Raw genomic sequence first — 22,553 nt, forward strand, 5'->3', positions numbered from 1 at the left:
ATAACATGTGGTTCAAGTGATGAGGCTTTAGAGCAGGGGTGGGCAACTCCAGGCCTCGAGGGCCGGCGTCCTGCAGGTTTTAGATGTGTCCTTGATCCAACACAGCTGATTTAAATGGCTAAATTACTTCCTCAACATGTCTTGAAGTTCTCCAGAGGTCTGGTAACGAACTAATCATTTGATTCAGGTGTGTTGACCCAGGGTGAGATCTAAAACCTGCAGGACACCGGCCGTCGAGGCCTGGAGTTGCCCACCTCTGCCCTAGTCCAATCTTACGACATAACTTGCATTTGTCCACTCAGCTTGTTGTTTATAAACTAAGCTGTAAAACATAGTGAAAGAGAGGAAGGCCAACTGCATGAATATGGAGGAAGCATGAATGGAAACAAAAAAGGAAAAGCAAGGAATCTTGAAAGTTAGAAGGACAGGAAATGAGTAGATGTGCCTGGACAGAATGCACTCGTTGAATTGAGGGTGTGGTAAAAGAAAATGCATGAGAGGTTTCACACAGGGAAACTGTAACCATAATAAGATCATGCAACAAAAAGAAAGAAAGAAAAAAGATACAGATATGATTGAATCAGGGCTGAGCTCAAGGAATGTAGACTTTGGGATTGCCCAAGTTACAACACATCTTATAACAAATGAAACATGCTCATGTCTCATAAAGTCTCATGAAAAATAGAATACAGCTGGTTAATGTTAAGCAGAAATAAGCAGTGTCTTCGCCATTGGACAGAATGACAGAGAAAGTGTAAGGCCATAAGTAGAGCTATGGCTTTGCAATACACTTAAATCTTGGGCAGTGATATATTTACTGTTTGTTGTCATCTCTTACCCCCTCTTTCTGTACTAAATATACATTCAGTAATTATGCTAATTATTTTTATCCACTGAAAATGGGAGACTATACATTTAAAAAGGTTGTACTTCCCAAACAGTTAATGTAATGTGTTTGTAAAATCCAGGGAATTAAACTTGAGAGCCTGAGCTTCAATCACATCTTAATGATTTGAATTGAAAATCCAGCCTTATTCTTGATGGATAAGGCTTGTGCTATTATCATTATTAATATTATCAAAACAATCCCATAAAAATAGGTCTGTAGGTTCCCAGTCATTCAGGTCACAGGAGTCTTAAGTCATTGAACTGAATTCATTTGGACTTCTTTATATGTTTGTGAAGTTGTTTTTTTATCCAAGTCATTGATGACTCTCAGGACCACGTCCGAGTTGATACATGAGACTCTTCATCAGCTTGTAGAACTAAAGAAGGGTCTCAGATGAGAGGTAAAAAGTCTTCATTCAATACCATTTGTTAGTGTATCTAGAAAAAAAGATTAAATGTTATTTTCTCATAGCTAAAGACGTACCCTAAGTTTATTAGAGTATTTTGAGTATTTTCCTTGCTTATGTTTATATTGAAATGGTCTCTTAAGAGTTTTAGGTGCTGGTGCTGCATCAGTATCTTTAAAAATATTCAGCATCGAGTGAAAAAAAAAAAAACCCCAAAACATTTCACTCATTCATTACTGCAGATGTTTGTTTATATTTTGCAGAGTGACAAAGTGCAGCTATTTTTCCTTCTTCTCATCTGTTGACACAAATCAATTTCCTGTCACTTCTTTTATTGCTTTCCCTGTCTGTCATTATCAGAACAGTTTCAGAATGTAATTGTAACCTTGGAATTATTTAAGTGCCACAGTGTCTAGTTTGTGATGTATCACAGTGTTGCTGTTGTAGTAGAAAGGACTATTTCTAGAGGTCAACTCATTATTTATCAAGCTTTTGATTTTGTTTCACACAAATTTTGCAGCAAGATGCTCACAAGCTCTGACTGTAGAAGAACTGATAAATCGACAAGTAGATGCATGCATAAATTGCAGTGTATTATAAACTAACTGCAACATCCCTTTATTCAACATGAGAAATAATGACCGACAGCAATAAGAAAGCAACAGAAAGAATGAAGGAGGGCCGATGACTTCTCAACATTTGATGCAGTTATTGGAGTCAGCACTGGCAGTGCTGCAAAACATGGGAGAGAGCGCCCCCTACTGGTTATTTAGACAATAACATGTGGTTCAAGTGATGAGGCTTTAGAGCAGGGGTGGGCAACTCCAGGCCTCGAGGGCCGGCGTCCTGCAGGTTTTAGATGTGTCCTTGATCCAACACAGCTGATTTAAATGGCTAAATTACTTCCTCAACATGTCTTGAAGTTCTCCAGAGGTCTGGTAACGAACTAATCATTTGATTCAGGTGTGTTGACCCAGGGTGAGATCTAAAACCTGCAGGACACCGGCCGTCGAGGCCTGGAGTTGCCCACCTCTGCCCTAGTCCAATCTTACGACATAACTTGCATTTGTCCACTCAGCTTGTTGTTTATAAACTAAGCTGTAAAACATAGTGAAAGAGAGGAAGGCCAACTGCATGAATATGGAGGAAGCATGAATGGAAACAAAAAAGGAAAAGCAAGGAATCTTGAAAGTTAGAAGGACAGGAAATGAGTAGATGTGCCTGGACAGAATGCACTCGTTGAATTGAGGGTGTGGTAAAAGAAAATGCATGAGAGGTTTCACACAGGGAAACTGTAACCATAATAAGATCATGCAACAAAAAGAAAGAAAGAAAAAAGATACAGATATGATTGAATCAGGGCTGAGCTCAAGGAATGTAGACTTTGGGATTGCCCAAGTTACAACACATCTTATAACAAATGAAACATGCTCATGTCTCATAAAGTCTCATGAAAAATAGAATACAGCTGGTTAGGGCTGCTCAATTAATCGAATTTTAATCACGATTACGATCTGGGCTTTCAACGATCATTAAAAATGACTGAGCCGATTATTAGCCCCTCCCTCATTTATCCGCGACACCTTAAAGGCCGGTCCGTGAAAATATTGTCGGGCATAAACCGGTCCGTGGCGCAAAAAAGGTTGGAGACCGCTGATTAAGAGGACCCGAGGGAAGCCCGGAAAGCTAAGCAGAAGTTATTTGGAGAGGAGAGTGACTGCCGCTGGTTGAAAAGAGAGGTAAAAAAAAACTTCAGTGGTGTTGCACACTATTTTATATTATTTTTTAAAGTCATTGTTAACCCTTTAAAGCCGGTCAGAGCAGCACGCTCCGTTTTGCGTAACTATTTTTAAATCCCTGTAGAACCGGAACCCTGTAAGCTAGCGCAATAATTTGTTTTGCATATGAAACCGGAGGAGTTGTACTTACATCTGATGCCATCAGCTTGTCCTCGGTCACAGTTTCCTTCCACATAAAGCTTTGCAAAAACTGCATAAAAAGCTCTTGCAGGAACAAAAACACAATATTCCAGAAACACGCTTTGCCGTCCTATCAGCTGTTCGTAACACTTCCCACAGTGAAACAGAGTCAGCGCGAACTGTATGTCCGCCATTTCCTGGCCGAAACCGGAAGTGACGTCATTTTCGCGGAAATTGTAGTTTTTTACTTGTAGGCCTTAAAAGCCTATACTGGTCATGTTTGACCTTTCTGAATAGTTGCTGGGATGCTTAGAACTCAAATTGCACTGCTGGAAATAGTTTATTTTGATGCACATGCTGTTTTCTTTGCAAATTTGCATCATAGGATTGTTTTTTCGTTTTTCCTGCAGTATATAAAAATTGGTGTATCTCCAAAATAAAACTATGAAGACACTCAAAATAAATTTCCTGTTGTTGTAAACTATTTTTTGCAACTTTTTTGTATTTAAAGTTTTGAGGGATAAACCTCTTAAATTTCTCCAAGTAGAAATATATGTAAACAAAACAAAAACGATTTTCAATTTTTTTGTAGTTTATTGCACTTTTTTGCAATTAATGTAGTTACTATGGACTTAATGCATACATATTATTAAAATATGGGCTATAACAGTTGCATAGCAAATTGAAATGCTCCCACAAACGGCACTACAACATGTAAAAAAAATAATATGAGCTCTGGCGGACTTGGTTCTATAGTAGGTCTTAAAGGGTTAAATAAATATCGTCAAATAATCGCGATCTCAATTTCAGTGAAAATAATCGTGATTATCATTTTTGCCATAATCGAGCAGCCCTACAGCTGGTTAATGTTAAGCAGAAATAAGCAGTGTCTTCGCCATTGGACAGAATGACAGAGAAAGTGTAAGACCATAAGTAGAGCTATGGCTTTGCAATACACTTTGCGATACACTGGAGTTGCCCACCTCTGCTTTTAGAGTGACAAGGTACAAGTCAAGCAGTGTTAAGATTCTATTCCAACTCTTGCAGTGACCAGTAAGTACCTTTCTGAGATGTATTTATGTGACGACGGGCAAATCTACCTCGTCTGTTTTCAGATCTTTGACACTGAGCTGAAGGACCAGGAGAGGGAAGTTTGCTTCATCGACATCGCCTACGATGAAATCCCGGAGCGCTACTATAAAGAGTCTGAGGTGAGTTTGTGTAGGTGTGTGTGTGTGTTTGAAGGCTGTTAGCTAATAGGAGTAAACGCCCCTGGAGAGGTGTAAACACACTGGTGGAAACAGTAGTAAAAACTGTGTCATTTATTAAATCACTTCTAATGGAAAGGTTCTTCTGTTTCTAGATGGAAAATAGGAATACATTTTATTTTATTTTTATCTGTTCAGTTGTGTAAATTATGTGGACTTCAGAGCTGCACTTACCTCAAATGACTCTTCCATCTCACACATTTTTATCTGGCATCTATCTTTTTTCATAGCTGTTTAATAAAAGCTTGAGATTTTCTCAAGGACGAGGGTTAATGTGAAAAGGTGTTATTTACTGTCATTCAGTTCAAAGTTTTGATTATTTCCCAAGTCTGTTGCAGACACGATGCCAGTTTGGGTTACAGTGTCACATGTGTGATCACTCTACAATTGCAGGACTTACGATATTTCAAGTCTGAGAAGACGTCACGAGGGATTCTTCAGGAGGGCTGGAGGGACACGCAGGATCCCATCATGTGCTCATACAAACTTGTCTCAGTAAAGTTTGAGGTGTGGGGTCTGCAGACACGAGTTGAGCAGTTTGTCCACAAGGTGAGACGTCAGACGCAAGTCTTAATAAAATACATATTTCAAATTCTAGTACTGGATGAAGTAAATTTCCATAGTTACAACTGAAACGTGAATGTTTCCAACTTATCACAGCACATGTTCATCTTATGGTTGGTAAATGGGTTGAATATTAACAAACTGTAAGGCGTGGCTATTTATATTATTTGTGTGTTAGTTTATAAAGTTTTTCTGGACTTCAGACCGTCTTTGTATTTTTTTACAGGTGGTTCGGGATGTGCTGCTGCTGGGACACAGGCAGGCTTTTGCCTGGGTGGATGAGTGGATAGGTAGGTCACTGCTGAACTTATGTCATTAAAGTATTTAGTTTTCTTGTCTAAGTAATAGTACACAGTGCTACATGCAGTGGTAGCACGTCCATAGTTTAACAAATGTTTGAATTTGACATGTTCTTGTACTTTGCATTGTAGATCACTGTAGTTTACTTCCTGCCTCATTCATTGCCATGCATGAACAGTCATTCGGCCTCCAGCTAAACCCGGCCACTGCTAGTCCTGTTTATTCTCTTACAGCATGGAACCTCTTCTCACAACTAACCCACTAATAATAAACGCTTTTTGAGCATGGTCAAAGTTTGTTTCAACTGAGACCTGCACAATAGAAATATATTTCAACCACATTCTTTCATGTTTCATAATGGAGACATTCATATGTACCAGTTGATGCAACAAAAAAAATAAAAAAATGTAAAGAGTAGAAACAGTATTCTAAAACTGAAACAAAGTATCAGCAAAATAAAATGCGTGCAGCGCATCTGACTGGCTGGTTGTGGTTAAATTTCCACTTATTCCTTTATTCCTTGGTGATGAGTGTGGTCCTTACTGAAACATGAAAGCTACCTTTGTCTGTTTCTGTGAATTTTGTGGTTGTGCAAGAAGCAGCTCTGTTTGCTCGTATAAGTGGCTGCAGCACATTAACTGTAGGGTGCATAGATGAGCCCATTGTCTTTGCCCTGAAATGTTCCCCTTCTCTATAACCACTAACCATTGCAGCCTGCACTTTTTTAATACTCCTAAAATCTTTTCACTGTGGAATGATTTTTTTTTTTTTTTTTTTTTTTTTTTTGCCTGTGGAATCGGTTTTGCAGGTGTTTCTTTTATGCTTGCAATGATCCAGCCTCTCCATGCTTTTCCTTTGTCTTGAAACATCCTTGACCTTATCAGTCCTTTCCTCTTTGTGTGCCTCGGATTTGTTTGGTTTTATCCCACAAACTCTTTGGGTCTTGGGAAGCTGGCAGCTTAACCTCTAAAGCTTTAACTTCAAAAAAAGCCTGCCTTTGCCACCTAACGCTCTCGCTCCCCCACCTGTCTCTCAATTGGAGAACGTTGTAGGAGAGTTACCAACATTTCGACCCCCGTTCCACCCCTCCCCCCTTCTTCCAGATATGACTTTGGATGATGTGCGGGATTACGAGAGAAAAATGCATGAGAAAACCAACATTAAAGTTTGCCATGAACAGCAAGAGCATTCCACAACAAACGCATCTTCACTGGATGACATAGAGATCCATGACAAAGCAAGCGTATGTGTCTTTTTCATTGTTTTTTTTTACTCCATTGCCCCTCTTTTCTTATATTTAAACTGATGATGACTCTCCTCTGAAGCGTTCACAGCTGACTTTACATGTTCTCATGGATCGACTTATTCTGAGTCAAACTACTCACACACAAAGCCAAAAAACGAAATTTAATTTGAACTAACAGTTATGATGATTCTAAAAAAAATGGTTCTTAAAAAATTCACGTTATCCACGTTTTTTTTTTGTAAATATGTGGTTTGTTTTGTTTTTTAGTCTTTTACTGACCATGTACCATTTTCTAGGTGTGGCTGTGTTAACACATTCCAGCTTAACGTTTCTACATTCATACAAAGGCTTAAAAAGTTGTGTCCACCTTTCTGTCACTGGTCTTAATAAAATAAAATTTCTGATCCAGACATGACGATGGATGAGGTGAGAGAGTTTGAGCGCGCCATCCAGGAGGCCACGAACCAGAAGATTGGGATGTTTCCCCCGTCGATCTCTATCAGTGAGACACCCCTGTCCTCCTGTGCCCTCACTGGCCCTGCCAGCGCCCCCTCCACACCCATGTGCACCGATGCGCCTGAGTCACTCTCTGTCCCCAAGGACCGACCCCGCAAAAAGTCTGCCCCAGAAACCCTGACCCTTCCTGACCCAGCTCCAAGTGACGTCCCCCAGGGCTCAACCGTAAGCCCATTACCCACTTCAAACCACCTCCAACCATCCACACCGCCCTCTAATTCTGAGCTTGCTGAAGTGGAGGACCAGTAGAAGAACTTGGAATCTCTTTCCCTACCCCTTATTTTACTTATTCCCAGTACCTGTTGTCTTATGTGCCCAAATGAGACTAGCCTAACCTCCAAACACCAGTGCCCAAGACAGTCAAGTTCCTTAGCCATATCCAATGAATTGCCATAATCCTGAAAAAAACAACAATCACTCTACAACAATCACTCTAGAAGCCTCATCAGTGTCACTGATACCATCCAGGGCAGCTGTAGGCTAAGCCACTGTGACGTGGCAGGCTTCTTCTTCCTGTGACTCTAACCAGCCACATTTAATCTAACAACCACCCACGGTCTTTAATTAAAGCAAAGCTTGTCAAATTGTATTTTATTTTTTTGACCAGCAGTTCTTTAACTCATCGGAATAAATTCCTGGCATTGTTTCCTTAGTTGTTATCGTCAACCATAAAGGCTGGCTATGAACTATCGAACTTTGAATAGTTGCCTTAACACCACAGAGCCATTGGTGTTTAATAGTTTTGACGACATGTGCAAATGAATGAATTTGTAAAATGGCTGTCGTGTATTCAATTAGAAATGTAATCATTGAAATGCACTAGAGTAGCACTGTAGATGTAATTTGTTAAAAAATCATACATTGAAATGAAAAGACAGCCAAGAACCCTCATAAAAGATGCTCCCGTTTCTTGAGCCGTCCAAACTAGTCGTTGGATCAGACTCTGCCCATTCCTTTGTTTTCCGAACTCCATTAATATAAGTGATGCAAGAGCAGTACAATCATAGAGTAAACACCTCAGGTCTCCCCCAACTCTATCTGGCACGCACTCCAAATACAGGGATTGTACTGTGTGTTTCTCTCCCTGGTTATTGCCAAACACGTGCATTTTGTACCTCCGCTGACATAATACAGTAACTATTGTACTATACTAGTCTGCCTAACCCTTGGAAATGTTTACACATCAGAAACCTTGGAGCATTTGCATATTAGCAGTCATGTTCAGAATAAGCTGTTGTTATTACTGCATTTGTCGTTTTAACGTGACAGTTGCAGTGTTGAAAGGTACTGCATATATCTTACTGAAGTTGACTGAGAGGTCAGTACAACAAAAGTACTTCATTACAACCAAGTCAAGTGTTGCCTGAAACTAATGCTGGACATCACATGTGACATAAATGTGATCCTTTTTGATCAAATCAGCGAGTCACTTTTACGTCACATGCAGGAACAAGGCCATTTTTGAGGAGGTTTTTCTTTTTGTTTTGTGCATAGTGGAGGTAGCAGCAACTCAGTGTTTGATTGGAGGAGAAGGGCACGTGCGTCAAGCTGACTTGAGTATGTGCCTCATTAGGTGCAAAGTATTTGCAGAAGTGCTTACTTTTTTGTCTCACCAGTGTTGGCAGAAAACAGTTTTAAAACAGAAGTGTCATTTGTAGTGAGCTATTATCATCCAAAACCGCCAGGATGACAATTTGTCCTGTGAAGGAATAAAAAAATGGTATTAATCAAAGACAGGTTTTTATATATGCTGCATGGATTTTTCACACCACATATTATATGAAGTAGATGGATATAATGTAAATGGATGATTTGATATATTTGGTGATTGAACCGCGTAAGAATAACGAATGCTTACATTTGAAGTCTGTAGTCATTTTGTAAAATATAACATCCAAATTTGAAGTGAAATGAAAGCATGTCCAGAGAATATACTCTGTAGGCCTATAAACTCTTTGAACTCAGTGCCTCTGCATGCAGAATTATATAATTACCGACATGTGTGTAAACCAAACTCTTATATTTAAGCAACAGACACACAAAATGCTGTTGCATTCTTCTTTCCCGGCTTTTTCCTGGCTCAAATGCTGCATTTAAGAATAAAAATGGGATAAAACGTCACATAAAGTAGCTGAATTGCAACATAATCAGATCAAGTCCATCATATCAAATGACACCACCAGATTTTCAAGTAACAGGGCTAACTTGTTATGTTTTAGTAAAGAAATTATTTGTTCGCTTCCCCCCCTCCTTATGCGATTACCAACCTACAGCGCAATGCATTTTGCACTTTCCAGTCTTTGACACCTTATTTGACAATGAAGGAATGTGTTACATTACTGTCTTGTTGGGTTTGTTGGACCAAAGTCCCATATTACAGCATATTAACTTCAGAGAGAGAAGGTCAAAGAGAAGATCCTCGATGGTCTTCTCCTACAATATTGTTACTATTTTGTACAGTTTCTCACTTGCTTTTGTTAAAAAACAGAAAAAAAAACTGTAGCCATTTATCTGTAACTGTAGCTTTTGTCTTTGCCTTCTGAGGATACAAATGCTATATTCTGGTTATTGGCCCTTTGTTGATCTGTTATGTATAAGCTTATACATACTTACAACTCTGGTATTGACCACCTCTCTTGTCAGGAACAAAGAGATCCAGGGACATGTTCGATCTACCATGGGCTATTAATAAAATGCAAAATATCCAACTGTGTAACATTAAGCTCTGCTCTGTTTAAAAGAGTAACACATTAGGTATTGTAAATACTGTTGTTAATGATTAATATAGTAGATTTCTTATATTGAACCTGTTCAAAGTTTCATTACTGATGTGACATGAATGTGCTTAAAGCAGACAAAGAAGGTTACTCTTTTGTGTTTGTGTGATTAGGATGGCATTTTCACAGACATGGATTCAAATGTCTGTTTTATTCTAGATCTAGGCTTGATATGTGTCTAATCAATGAAGCTGTCATCTATTGAGCATACTGAATTTGGTTATGTTTACTTTTCTCAGTTAAGTATCAAAGTTCCTCATCGTAGTGGTGCACTTTTGACTCCGGTTGCTTTTGATGACCCTGCGGGGCAATATTATTTTCCAAGTCGTACAACAAAATGAAGCGTTTCTTTTTAGTGGTGTGGCTGCTTTGATGTTTACTCGCCATGTTTATTGAGGGTTGATTGGCTCTTCTGTTTTCCTTTATGTAGTAAACCTGCTGTACTTTGATTTAGTGATGATGTATTGTTCAGAGAAAAATGGTTTTAAAAATGAGTTTATCACCATTTCTTTTGTCAAGAGGACCAAACATTTCACTCCTCCTCCCCTCTTCCTGATGCAGTTTGCATTCGGCCAGGCTGTCGTGCTGTCTCCTGATATTTGGGGCCTGTGTCACAAAGCAGAGTCATGGAGTTATTTGGGATCTGTCACTGAGTAAAAGCACAGCTCAGTGTACTGCAGCATGTGTACGTTTCTGGCTCATCAAACTTTCTTCGTTAATTGTGCTTTGTGACACAGGCCCCAGAAGTGCCATTCTTGTTTAGCTGCTGGAAGTTGCTCTTAGTTCTTCCACTTATACTATTATTGCATTTGCTATATTTTTATTGCAGTTCAAGGTTAATTTGGTTCTTTGTTGTAATTATGGTTTTACTTTTTTCTGAAATAAACTTTATTAGCTATTACAAATGTGTATCTATTCTTTTTTTTTTTTAATTCTAAGGCCCAAATCATCAGCCCTACACCACCGTGCTTGACATTTTGTCTGAAGTGTTTGTCCTGACATGTTGGTGTGGTGTGCATGATGCGTAGCGGCAGTTAACACACACCTGTATGCTCCAGATGTGTAAACTACCAAAACATCTGCTCTTCATTTAGGTGCTCACACTCGCTGATGAGCATTTAATCAAATGCATTTGATTGACATTACAATTGAAAGTTGAGCACTTTCTTTTTCACATGACTCCATTTATGTAATGGAATTACAATTACTCAGCAATATGTTAGCGTAAGATTGTTGTTAGTGTAATCATACTGTTCAACTTTATTGGTGCATTGTTGAATAACCAAAACATTGCAGAGTACTTTCAAAAGAAAGAAACTGTCATTGTAAAATGACCTTCCAGTCTCCAGCTGAGTAATAATAACTACATTATTAATATGCTTTGGAATCCAAATATAAAGGCAAAGTTAAACCACTCAAGAATAATTTAGCACACTTCTAACATATTAAATGGTGTTTTTTCTTGGTGCTACAGTGAGAATCCAGATGCTTTCTCTGGTTTGTCACTGGAACAATAATATAAAATAATTCTCCATTAATGACCGCAGGAACACCATTATAATCTGTAACCTCTTTAATAATGAGACAATTAAGTGATACTTGTAAATTGATTAAAATCACATTTATTTACGTTTTAATTAAAGTCAACATTTTTTTATATGTATGTGTTCTTATATATATAATGTTGTATTTCAGTAGGTTGTTACAAATCTTCAGTGGTAACACACAAAGAAAGAGATGTCTGGATTGGTGACTTCTCAGAGATAAGAAAGAGATACCAGGAGCAGGTAAGAAAAGGAAGTAATGGCTGTTTACATGATACTGTGGAATGAAAAAGCAGCTTTCAAAACTAGGAAATTGCTCCGTTAAGTGGACAGGTTGAAAAGAATTTGATACTGTATTTCCACCTATGCAAAGACTGACTGTAGAAATATAAGAGAGAACATTAATGCTGATTTTATGTAGTGGAATCACTTTATAATCTTGTTTACTACATAATAATTTATTCTAGGAAATTACAGAAATTAACAGGCCAAAAAGTTGATGTATTTAAAGTGTTTACAATTTAAACACAAAAACATGCCTGGGTAATAGAAGGTGTTAGTATTTAAAGATACTTTTCTCAGTGTGTTGCTTCATAGCCATTTCAGCTCAGCAATCAAAGATGGGTCACTTGGCTCATATGTCACAAATTACAAATACAGTGCAATTTCCATTTGTTCTCTTTTACTTCCAAAGTACAGAGAACACAACAGTGAGCCAAACAATGGTTGATATGTTCAAAGTGTACCCTCCGGTGGATGTTGTTTGAACTGCAGATGTAGTTGCAGGGGTCGTTGTAGTTGCAGGGGTCGTTGTATTTGCAGGGGTCGTTGTAGTTGCAGGGGTCATTGTCATTGGAGGAGGTGTGGTAAGCACTCTAGCCTGTCCCACACATGTCCCCACATTTCCTACACTATCTACAGCAGTCAGCTCCACAATCTGTGAGCAGCAGGAGGCAGTGTAGGTAACCAGGGTAATATTCTCACCCCCTGCTTCAACCACTGTGCTCATATTCAGAGTACCATTCCCTTGGCTAATGGTTACACTCTCAATGCCAGTTCCATTGATGCCATCAGTGAAATTGGCAATGAACTCCCACTGGGAGGAAGCACAAAGCAATGAAGTGGAATCACAGGTTGATGTGTTGACTACCTGGCAAACTGGGCGGTTAACATCTGTCACCTGGAGACAGAAATATGAAAAGAATGAAAAGTACTGGGTGGTTGGGTATGTGTCACACCAGTTATTAAAGATAAAAAGAAAAGAACACTAATTAGATCTTTGCGTGTCAGTTAGATTCAGTTTATCCCGCCTCCCATGTCTTTCTTGTTGGGTATTTGCCTTTGTGCTGATTGCTCTCACATTTCTGTCTTATTTTAATACTATTTTTGTCTTGCATTTAGTTTTACTTTCTTTATCTCGTCCTTGATTGTTTGCACTTGTTTGTTTACCCACTTGTTCCACATTCACCTAATCATCATTTGAGTATTAATATCCTCAGTTCTCCCTTTTTCATTTTTGTGATGTGCTTCTCGTGTCTTTCTTATACATAAAGGTGTGTTTTATTTTTTTTCAGCCAGTCTGGCATTTGTGTCCTTGTCTAGCAACCCATGACAAACAATTTAACATATTCAGTTTCAATTAATGTATAATGATTCACAAGAGAAGTATGACACATAAAGCCTAACTGTAACTGCAAGGCAACAATATTAAAACGAATTGCGTGTGAAATTTAATCTTTCATTTGAAATAAAAATAACAAAAATTTCTTTTTGATATATTATGTACGTGATCATTAATTATTACAGAATTAAGAATAATGTTGAAAAATATTCTAACCATTATCACTCACCTTAGCAGTCACAGAAAACCTGAGAACTACATAGTTGATGTCGGTGGCAGCGGCGTTTTCTGCCTCAATGGTGAGGGTCACGTCTGATCCTGATGCAGCACTGGATGGAGCCGTTAGGGTCACGGTGCCATTGGTTTTACCACCACTGCCTGCTACAGTAGTAACACTGCTGGGTGAAGTGGAAGTATAACTGCGGTCATTGCTGACTCGCACTGTAAATGTCTCAGTTGCAGAGTCAGTTATAACTCCATCAGCAGTTGTGGCGACTGTGAAGGGGATGGAGATAGTGGTGCCCGGCTCGATGTTGGTATTATTGGCTTCAGCCTGGACAAGAAGAGAGAGGGAGAGAGGAGCAGGGGAATTTTTTTTTTTTTAAAGATTGTAGATAATAATATGTTGATGCATAATGACATGACTTCACACTGAAAGAAGCACAGTAGGAATGGCTGTTGTTTATGATTGTAGACTTATTTACATAGATGGCTATTACAAATTATATAAAGTTAAAAAAATCAATGTAAAAATGTTTCAGTTTACTTATGGTGAGGTTAAGGATTCTTCAGAAAGCACACATTAACTGTTCTCACAGTGACAGAGATGCTGGAGGTCTTGATCTGTGTGGACGCTTGTCTCTGGAAGCTGCTTGAAGTGGACCTGGAAGTGGAGCTGCTGTCCTCTCCTTTCAGGATAAGCACAAACTCACCTGCTGGGATTCCACTAAATGTCACCAGGAAATCATTGTTTCCTAATGACTGCATGAGAGAAAAAGCAGCAACATGCATTGTCAACAGATTAACAGTAACCAAACCAAACAATATATGACTACATCCTTATGGCAGGGTAGGGCGAGTGCGAGGAGTATTTGTGGATGTTGCAGGACATTCATGTATTTAAGGCTTGAAAATTGGCTGCTAGTAAATAGTGTGGCAAAAAATAGCGGCCTTCATTTAATTAAAATGAAAACTTCTGCCTTGTAAATTCACACAATATTAATTAAGCTCTGAAATGCCAACAATATCTCTGTAGTATGTAGTAATATTATCATTTCAAAGAAATGCTTATTCAGTTCACTGAGGTTTATTCACAGCTCGTGATTTCTACTGGACCAATGAACACTATGGGTTTATTTCTTTTTCAGTCACTGTGTTGTAGATTTGCTGGTGACACTTGGGATTGATGCATGACTCCAACTTCAACTAAGCCTTATCTGTCAGATAGACGGCCTCACACCTGCAATGATCCTTTGACCTCTGTCGGACCTGAGCTGTCAAACAGTGTGACTTCTGTGACCTTTACTGTTTCACTTTCTGTCACAGTGACCAAGAAGCTGGTATTACCACCTGAAAGACAGGTGAAGAAAAAAAGGTAACTAAATGAGTATCAGTATGACATGCCCTTAAAGTGAAACACAACCTGCAAAAATAAAAAAGGTAAGCTGTAGGACAGAATAGTTAAGTTTGAACTGTACTAACTGTAACATGATGTAGCAATAACCTTTTGGGCACAGAGCAACTTTTTCAAGACAGATGATTGTTGATTAAAATGGTAAATGGCCTGTATTTATATAGCGCCTTACTAGTCCCTAAGGACCCCAAAGCGCTTTACATATCCAGTCATCCACCCATTCACACACTGATGATGGCAAGCTACATTGTAGCCACAGCCACCCTGGGGCACACTGAATTAAAAGATGATTAAAAGATGACTCTTTGGACAATGTAGAAAATTGTCTACCACAACAGAACTTTACAACTGTAAAAATGAACAAACAGTCACAATAAAAGTAGCCTGACCTGAGAGAGGACGTCCTTCTTTTACACTGAAGTCCCCATGGGCTCCCTCATGCTCTTCGACAAGGTTATAAATGAAGTCCACTGAACTCTGACCTGATACAGAAAATAGATCAGAAGGGATGGAATACGTATGTTCAGTAGTAGAAACAGACCTTGTAAATACAGTTTTTCTAAAACATTTCATGTAACTCAGAGCCTAAAAATCAGCTTCCATAATACTGACCTGTAACCTTAACTAGGTAAGGGTTACTTGAGCTAACACTGAGTTGCCATAGACCTGTTTCATTATCAGTGTTGAGGCTTAAACGACGCAAGTTTCCTGCTGTGGTGACAAATGCCAAAGGCCCACTGGACTGACTGGAAGTCTGAGATACACCTGGGGGAGAGGGACAAACTATTATAAAGGTGTTTTCAACATGACAGTGTAAGAAGTAGAAGTTTAATAAAACAAATGCATCAAATAGAGCCTTAGAATTAAAAGCCTGAACCATGAAATACTCGGCAGAAAATGTGTTTCGTGAACCTTCTCATTACATTAAAAATAAATAATATGTATATATATACTATAAATATTCAATATAGTATAATAATATACTATATGCATTCAATTTGCATACATGAGCTTAAATTTCTATCATATTTGCTACAGGGTAAACAGACATTCATGATGACAAAACCTGTGGAGCTGGTGAGGCTGAAGGTGAGAGCTGAGTCTCCTGTGATGTAAGCTGTTATGTTCTGTAATGAACCATCAACAGTAAAATTAAAACTGTCAGGCCTTCCAGGATTCCTTGATGCCTGAAAAACTGTCACCTAAGAGAAAAAGGAGAGAAACATCACATTTCCTCACACAGTGTGATCTTCAGTCAGATATGATTCTCTTGATTGATGTCTTACCACAGCGCTGGCTGATGAGTCTACTATAACACTGGTAGCCAGAGAGAGTTCTGACTTAGTGACCTGAATGGCCTGACCTCCAGAAGCTTCAGCTAGGTCTTGGTATAATTGGACAGCAGATCGACCCATTACACGTGGAGCCACACCCTGAGAGGTTCTGCGGCGCCGTCGACCTGCTGCAAAGCCTGTGAGCATGAAAGTAACCTGCAAGCATGAGGAAAAAAATCTTAAAAGTTAGGACCACAAGCCTAAGTGGAAAACATTTATTGATAATGAAGATGAAAGATGAATGGTAATCAATGAGCTAGGCCAGAGGCAGCAGCTTTCGGGCCTGGCAGCCTTGACAGACGATGAAAAACATGCAAAGGAAAGGAGGTTGGAGCACAGAAAAAAAACACACATACAGATGTGTGGGGAACCTGTTTAAAAAGTTTGGTCCCTCCAAACTTCAGATAATGTTCTTCATTTCAAGACAAATGTTATACAAATTATCAGATGTTACATGCCAAAAATGACATTTTTAAGAGCAAGGATGATACAAAGTTTACTCTTACCTGAGATTTGGTGCTCTCTATAAGAGCAATAATGGTGTTTTTAAGGTGGGCGTCTTTAGCTGGAGCATCAGTGAAGAGAAAAATCTCAGAGAAGGGTGGAGCTGCTGTCAGTGCAAGCTTCAATATTATTTGTATGAAAGACAGGACAAAGTATCAACAATTAATAATTAATAATAATAATAAAAAATACAGTCTGAGTGAAAAGTGGCATTTCTGGCCACCTCAACTACACGTGTTTAATAACAAAAGGTCATTCTGAGAACACTGTGTCTATACTTTTTCTATACCATTTTTTTCTCCCAAATCAAATATGATGTTTTTAAACTTTTGTCTAAAGTAGAAAACAGTTTGTTATGTTGTTAGCACCTGCAGTCCAGACAAGGCCATTTCTGGGGCATCTCCTCCTCCATCCGCAGTCAAACTGTTGATCTTTCCTTTGAAGATGTCTGCATTAGATGTCATAACTATCGGTCCAAAATCTGCACATAGAATACATAAAATAAAATAAAAAATGTTCAAAGTGACACATTTGCTCTTTTAAAGATTTGCTACAAACACAGCTGCTATTATATTCTCATTCATATGGAAGACTAAATAACAAAAGAAATTGACTCCCAAATTAAGTCTATAATAATGTATTAATTATTATTACAATATTCTTTTCAAACAACATCTTTTCTACATAACAAAGCACAAATTCACCCTGTAAATGATCTACCTGGGTCATTGAAAGGTACCAATATATAACCAGAGGGTTCCTCTCCTGTTCCCCTTTTTCTGTCAATGATCTCAAAAGAAACCCTCTTTGCTTCATCAATGTCATCACTCATACTTCCTGTTGTGTCTATGACAAAACACAACACAGGAGACTGGGAGAGGCCCATCAGTCTGTAGAAACAAACATGAGAAAAAAAACAACAAATTACATATTTTCATATTATTAATCTGATTTCTTTGAAACTATGGTTTCATCCATCCATCCATCTTTATCTGCTTTATCCGAGGCCGGGTCGCGGGGCCAGCAGCCTAAGCAGAGAGGCCCAGACCTCCCTCTCCCCAGCCACCTCCTCCAGCCTATCCGGGGGAATACCAAGGCGTTCCCAGGCCAGCCGAGAGATATAATCTCTCCAGCGTGTCCTGGGTCTGCCCTGGGGCCTCCTCCCGGTGGGACATGCCCGGAACACCTCACCTAGGAGGCGCCCAGGAGGCATCCTTGTCAGATGCCCGAACCACCTCAGCTGGCTCCTTTCGATGTGGAGCAGCAGCTGCTCTACTCTGAGCCCCTCCCGGATGGCCGAACTTCTCACCCTATCTCTAAGGGAGAGGCCAGCCACCCTTCGGAGGAAGCTCATTTCTGCCGCTTGTATCCGTGATCTCGTTCTTTCGGTCACTACCCACAGCTCGTGGCCATAGGTGAGGGTAGGGACGTAGATCGACCGGTAAATTGAGAGCTTCGCTTTTACACTCAGCTCCCTCTTCACCACGACGGACCGGTGCAGCGTCCGCATTACTGCAGCTGCAGCCCCAATCTGTCTGTCGATCTCCGGCTCCCTTCTCCCATCACTCGCGAACAAGACCCGAGATACTTGAACTCCTCCACTTGGGGAAGGAACTCATCCCCGAACCGGAGTGGGCGCTCCACACTTTTCCGGCTGAGAACCATGGCCTCAGATTTGGAGGGGCTGATCCTCATTCCCGCTGCTTCACACTCGGCTGCGAACCGTTCCAGTGCGAGCTGGAGGTCCCCACCCGAAGAAGCCAACAGAACCACATCATCCGCAAAAAATCAGAGATGAGAACACAGACTGGAGTGGTGCTAACAGCAGCTACGCATGATGACGCAGTAGTCTTTAAGAGTATGATGATTGTCAAAGCCTATGCATTTTCTTTTTTCACAAGCATTAATGAAACTATGGTTTCATTGATGCTTAATTCATTAGCAGGGAAAAATACACTTATTAGGAACACCTGTTTAACTCCTCGTTAACACAACTATCTAACTATCAGGTCACATTGCATGAACCCCATGTATTTAGGCATGTGAACATGTCCAAGATGATCTGAAGTTTTAACTGAGCATCAGAAAAGGAGAGGAAGATTTAAGTGACTTAGAACGTGGCTTAGTTGTTGCTGCCAGACAAGTTGGTCTGAGTGCTGCAGAAAACTGCTGTTCGACTTTGATTTTGCCACATAGCCATCTCCAGTGTTTACGGAGATGGTAATATCCAGTGAGCTGCAGTTCTCTGGGTGAAAATGTCTTGTTGATGTCAGAGGTTACAAGAGACCGGTGACCAGAGTGCTTTAGGTGAATAAGAAAGAAATAACCACTCACTATGTAGAAGACCATCTCTGAATGCACAACACCTTTAACCTTGAAGTAGGCTATCTACAGCAACAGAAGACCACAGCACTGACACTTCTCTGTCAGCTAAGATTGAAGCTAATAAAAAGGCCACTAGAAACTGAAACAGAAATAGTGGCAGTCTACAACATCTGTATTTGAGATGCAGAAAAATATAGCTCCATGCACAGAAATACCTCAGACAAACCATTTTTTTTTTATCCCGCACATCTAAATCTAATCTAAAAATGATGATCAATTCAATAAAAAGCAAGAGGCGCAGGAATGTTTAAATGTTTATTTTTTATCATGTGCTTCAGCTCCATTTTCCCCACATTTGTTTCCTCTTGTGTGAGACTTGAGAGCTAGCTTTACCTCGTGAAGTTTGTGTCTCCAGATGCTAATCTGATGTCCTCCAGAAGCTCCATGGTGGCACGAATAGCCAGATTAGCTGCTTCATTGTGACGGAAGCCATGACTGGAATTAAGTGTATCCTTATTGATCCCGCCCACTGGATCCCTCCTGCTTGTGCTATCAGCAGATCCACCGTGACTGCATTTACCTTTGAACAGGGATAACATTTTATCATTTTGTCAAGAGATATTGAAAACATACAAAGACTTTATCATAACACATCAAAAGAGATGATTGCTCCAAGTTACCTGTAGGTTTTGATGAGGAGATTAGGCTAAAGTAGCCTGAAGTCAGAAGTCCCTGGTTCAGCACATCAGGCAGAATGTTGTTGGTACAGTTCTCTCCTACGCAACTTCTGCAAGTTGGAGTATTTTGTCCTGCAGAAATATCAAATAACAAAGAAAAAAATATTGATTTATATTTTGAAAGTAAACCTTACAAATACTACTACAAATTTAATCTAGATCATATTTAAACTGGAAATTCTCAACTCCTACCTGCCAAGTTCTTAAGAGGTTGGTCAGGTCTGATCAGAGCACTGTATGGAGCTTTATTTCCCAGCTCCACCCAGTTACTGTGGCTGTAGAAGTCCTTCATATACAGAAAATGAAAACAAATTTAGAATATCACCTTGCAATGCTGTCATCTAGCAGTCTTAACAAATTAGCAGTAAATTAAGTATCAGTACCTGTAGAGTGTGACAGATTTGCCCTAGAGACAACCTCCCTTGGATATAGTTTTCTTTCTTAGCATGCGCCTTCACCACAGATGCACCTTATTATTAAAATACAACAGATTAGACACAAGCTGCAATAGTGTAGCCTGCACTGCAAAACCTGAATTACAGCATTACATCACCAGTCTTTATCCACTCAAAGCAGTGTTACAGTGTGTGTGTGTGTGTGTGTGTGTGTGTGTGTGTGTGTGTGAATGTTGAAGATGTTATTCTGCAAGATTTCTGATTGAAGTTGGCAGTTCCAACTGACAAACAAGTCTTGCTTGTTGAGTACTGAAGTAATCTGTAACATCACTTTCCTTCCCTAGATATAGAACTTTCAAGTATGTAAGACTTTTGTGGGAATTGCTACAAACCTTGTTGAAATGAGAAATGTTACAAAAATTCTTTCTAGATTTCAGTTTTTGTTTTTTGATTTTCTGTTATTTACCAAACCCTAATTCTAAACACCTTTCTTCATTAGGCCGTTGAATTCTATAGATCTGTATTCACATGAGTTAGTTATACATAGTATAACATTATTATTTTCATTATAAAACTATTATTGACAAGCTTTGAGGTACCTTCAGTGATGATATCCCGTCCTTCCTGGAAGGTCTCATCGTCAAAATGGCGCGCTGCACTCAGGAAAAAAACTCCATCCACCTCTGCATTGCTGAGGTACATAGAAGCAATGGCAGTTTCAAACTTGATGGTGGAAACGAAAGATGTGAAGGTATCCATAGACGAACAGGCCCTTTGCACCTCGCCAGCTGACAAGTTGTTATCAATCTGGAGACAATAAATTTGTATATTACAACTCCTTAAATATGTTATTCGCATGTTAACCAAAATTGGTACTAAATATTGCGCTAAAGGTAAGAGTAGTCTTATCTCATCATCAGCAATTATGACCAGCAAAGTAGTTTGTGTGTAATATAGTACATAGTAATAAAGTGCAGGTCCCACTGGTGACACCACTAATTTTGATAAGAGGCCACTGGCAGCAGTGTGGCCTCTGTTGACTGGGCTTGCTTGAGCACAATCCAACAGAATCTTTGTCATTATGTATGCAGATGGATGTATCAAAGTGACACCAACATGAATAGTAGGACACGAGGTTTTATAGCACAACACTGAACTGTACGAAGAAAAATGTAATTCATGTTGTGGCTGACTGATATATTTCTCCACTCAACAACATTAGAATGAGAATAACATATATTCTTTCGTTAGTGTTAAACACTAAGCGAAGCACAGATGTATCACTGTTCTTGCTGTGTTTCTTTGTAAGTCTAACTCACAATCAGATTGAAGTCCAGTCCTTTAGAAGCAGCGATATCTCGGCAGACCTCTGCTGTCTTTCGAAGGACTGCTGTTCGTGTGATTTCACGGTGGGTGAATGAATTCGAATTGAAGAGTGGTTTAAAGCTATGAATAAGACCTGGGAGGGAGAGGACCAGCACCACCAGAAGCATCACTGACTGCCTGGTAGTCATAGTCGAGCAGGTAGGCCGGATGGTAATGCTGAAAGAAAAAGAAATCCTGATGGAAACTCCCCATGAATGTTTATTCTCATCAATGGTCATGACAATTTGAACAGAATCAACCTTTTGGGACAAAAAGGATGTGATCAAGCACAGAGACTGCCTTTGCAGTTAATGTAAAGCAGTGCAACTATTACACATTGAAAGTAAGTGGAAATGATCATGTTTGATATTTTATTAAACAGATTAACGCTATTAACATCAGCACTACATCATATGATAATTTTATACTGGACCTCACATTTTACTTAGATGTAAAAACGATTGATACAAATGCATTGGTCATTTACTTCCATTCATTAATATTGAAAATAATATAGAAAAAACAAATGGGATACTAGGAAAAAAACAGATGGTACAACATATGTTTAAGATGCCAAAATAATTCTATGATACACTATAAAAAGGTTTCACTGTCCATCTTACCTGTGTGAACCGTTCTTAGGTCGTTCTTAGGTAGTTTTGTAGGATTCAGTCTTTAGAACTTCTTCAGTGTGAGACTTTGTTTACTCAAGTAGATTATAGTCTATAGTCAGATGTGTGTTTTCTGCTTCAATTCTAGGCTGCATCTGAGTGTGCTTTGGGTGTGTGTGTGTGTGCTCTGAATCATTCCTCTTATATTTGTGCCTCCCTTAAGCTGATGAATTCCAAAGAACACCCACACAAACTGCTTTTGTTTTATCATCTGTGCATCTTAGTGTGACATCAAGAGTATGAGTAAATGTATAACAAAATGACACATATTGTACTGGTTGCTAATCTGTCACTTATCTATGAATACTAATTTCAGTTAAAGGAATATTCCAGCGTATAAGTTGTTTGAGTATGGAGTTGAATGTAGTAATCTAACTCTCATTTCATTGTTACCTTGTTACTACGTGGAGTGGTATATTCTGATTGTAAATTTGTTGTTTGGTTTGGGTTAGGACCGGAGATAAATGTTAATGTTAGTTTGTTCCTTGATTTTTGGTGCCAACTTGTAATATAAATTGGATTGTAGATAGGGGGCAGGG

At 39.2% G+C, this 22,553-nt stretch overlaps 2 protein-coding genes across 2 annotated transcripts in view; one reads left to right on the top strand and one right to left on the bottom strand.

The window, feature by feature from the left end:
* Positions 1-10,790, top strand: part of LOC146572904 (cytoplasmic phosphatidylinositol transfer protein 1-like) — an 82,673-nt gene extending 71,883 nt beyond the window's left edge. The window contains exons 6-9 of the mRNA XM_085277361.1: positions 4,330-4,425; positions 4,876-5,031; positions 5,273-5,336; positions 7,002-10,790. Of these exons, the coding sequence (XP_085133487.1) occupies positions 4,330-4,425; positions 4,876-5,031; positions 5,273-5,336; positions 7,002-7,357 (672 nt within the window). The 3' untranslated portion in view covers positions 7,358-10,790. The remainder of the gene's footprint in view (positions 1-4,329; positions 4,426-4,875; positions 5,032-5,272; positions 5,337-7,001) is intronic.
* Positions 10,791-11,144: 354 nt separating this feature from the next.
* LOC146572905 (von Willebrand factor A domain-containing protein 7-like) lies at positions 11,145-22,114 on the bottom strand. Its single transcript, XM_085277362.1, has 18 exons — positions 21,967-22,114; positions 21,298-21,520; positions 20,578-20,785; positions 19,967-20,052; positions 19,776-19,869; positions 19,527-19,655; positions 19,240-19,426; positions 17,242-17,411; positions 16,890-17,002; positions 16,524-16,640; positions 15,970-16,173; positions 15,750-15,885; positions 15,296-15,448; positions 15,073-15,165; positions 14,510-14,619; positions 13,867-14,031; positions 13,280-13,603; positions 11,145-12,609 (listed from the first exon to the last, which is right to left on the bottom strand). The coding sequence occupies exons 2-18, from the start codon at positions 21,490-21,492 to the stop codon at positions 12,112-12,114; spliced, it is 2,982 nt and encodes a 993-aa protein (XP_085133488.1). The 5' UTR covers positions 21,493-21,520; positions 21,967-22,114; the 3' UTR covers positions 11,145-12,111.
* Between the last annotated feature and the right edge of the window lie 439 nt (positions 22,115-22,553).

Source organism: Mchenga conophoros, linkage group LG6, assembly GCF_057382185.1.
Source record: "Mchenga conophoros isolate Kocher_MC1m ecotype Shallow Benthic linkage group LG6, M_conophoros_male_GT1.1, whole genome shotgun sequence".
In the NCBI taxonomy this organism is placed as follows: domain Eukaryota; kingdom Metazoa; phylum Chordata; class Actinopteri; order Cichliformes; family Cichlidae; genus Mchenga; species Mchenga conophoros.

Bases quoted from the DNA above. Each gene is read 5' to 3' on its own strand.
- LOC146572905 (XM_085277362.1), bottom strand. From the start codon at position 21,492: ATGACTACCAGGCAGTCAGTGATGCTTCTGGTGGTGCTGGTCCTCTCC. The intron at 15,166-15,295 runs GTCAGTATTATG...TTTCTGTATCAG, and splicing joins TTACCTAGTTAAGGTTACAG to GTCAGAGTTCAGTGGACTTC. The intron at 13,604-13,866 runs GTGAGAACAGTT...CTTCTTGTCCAG, and splicing joins CCTCCAGCATCTCTGTCACT to GCTGAAGCCAATAATACCAA.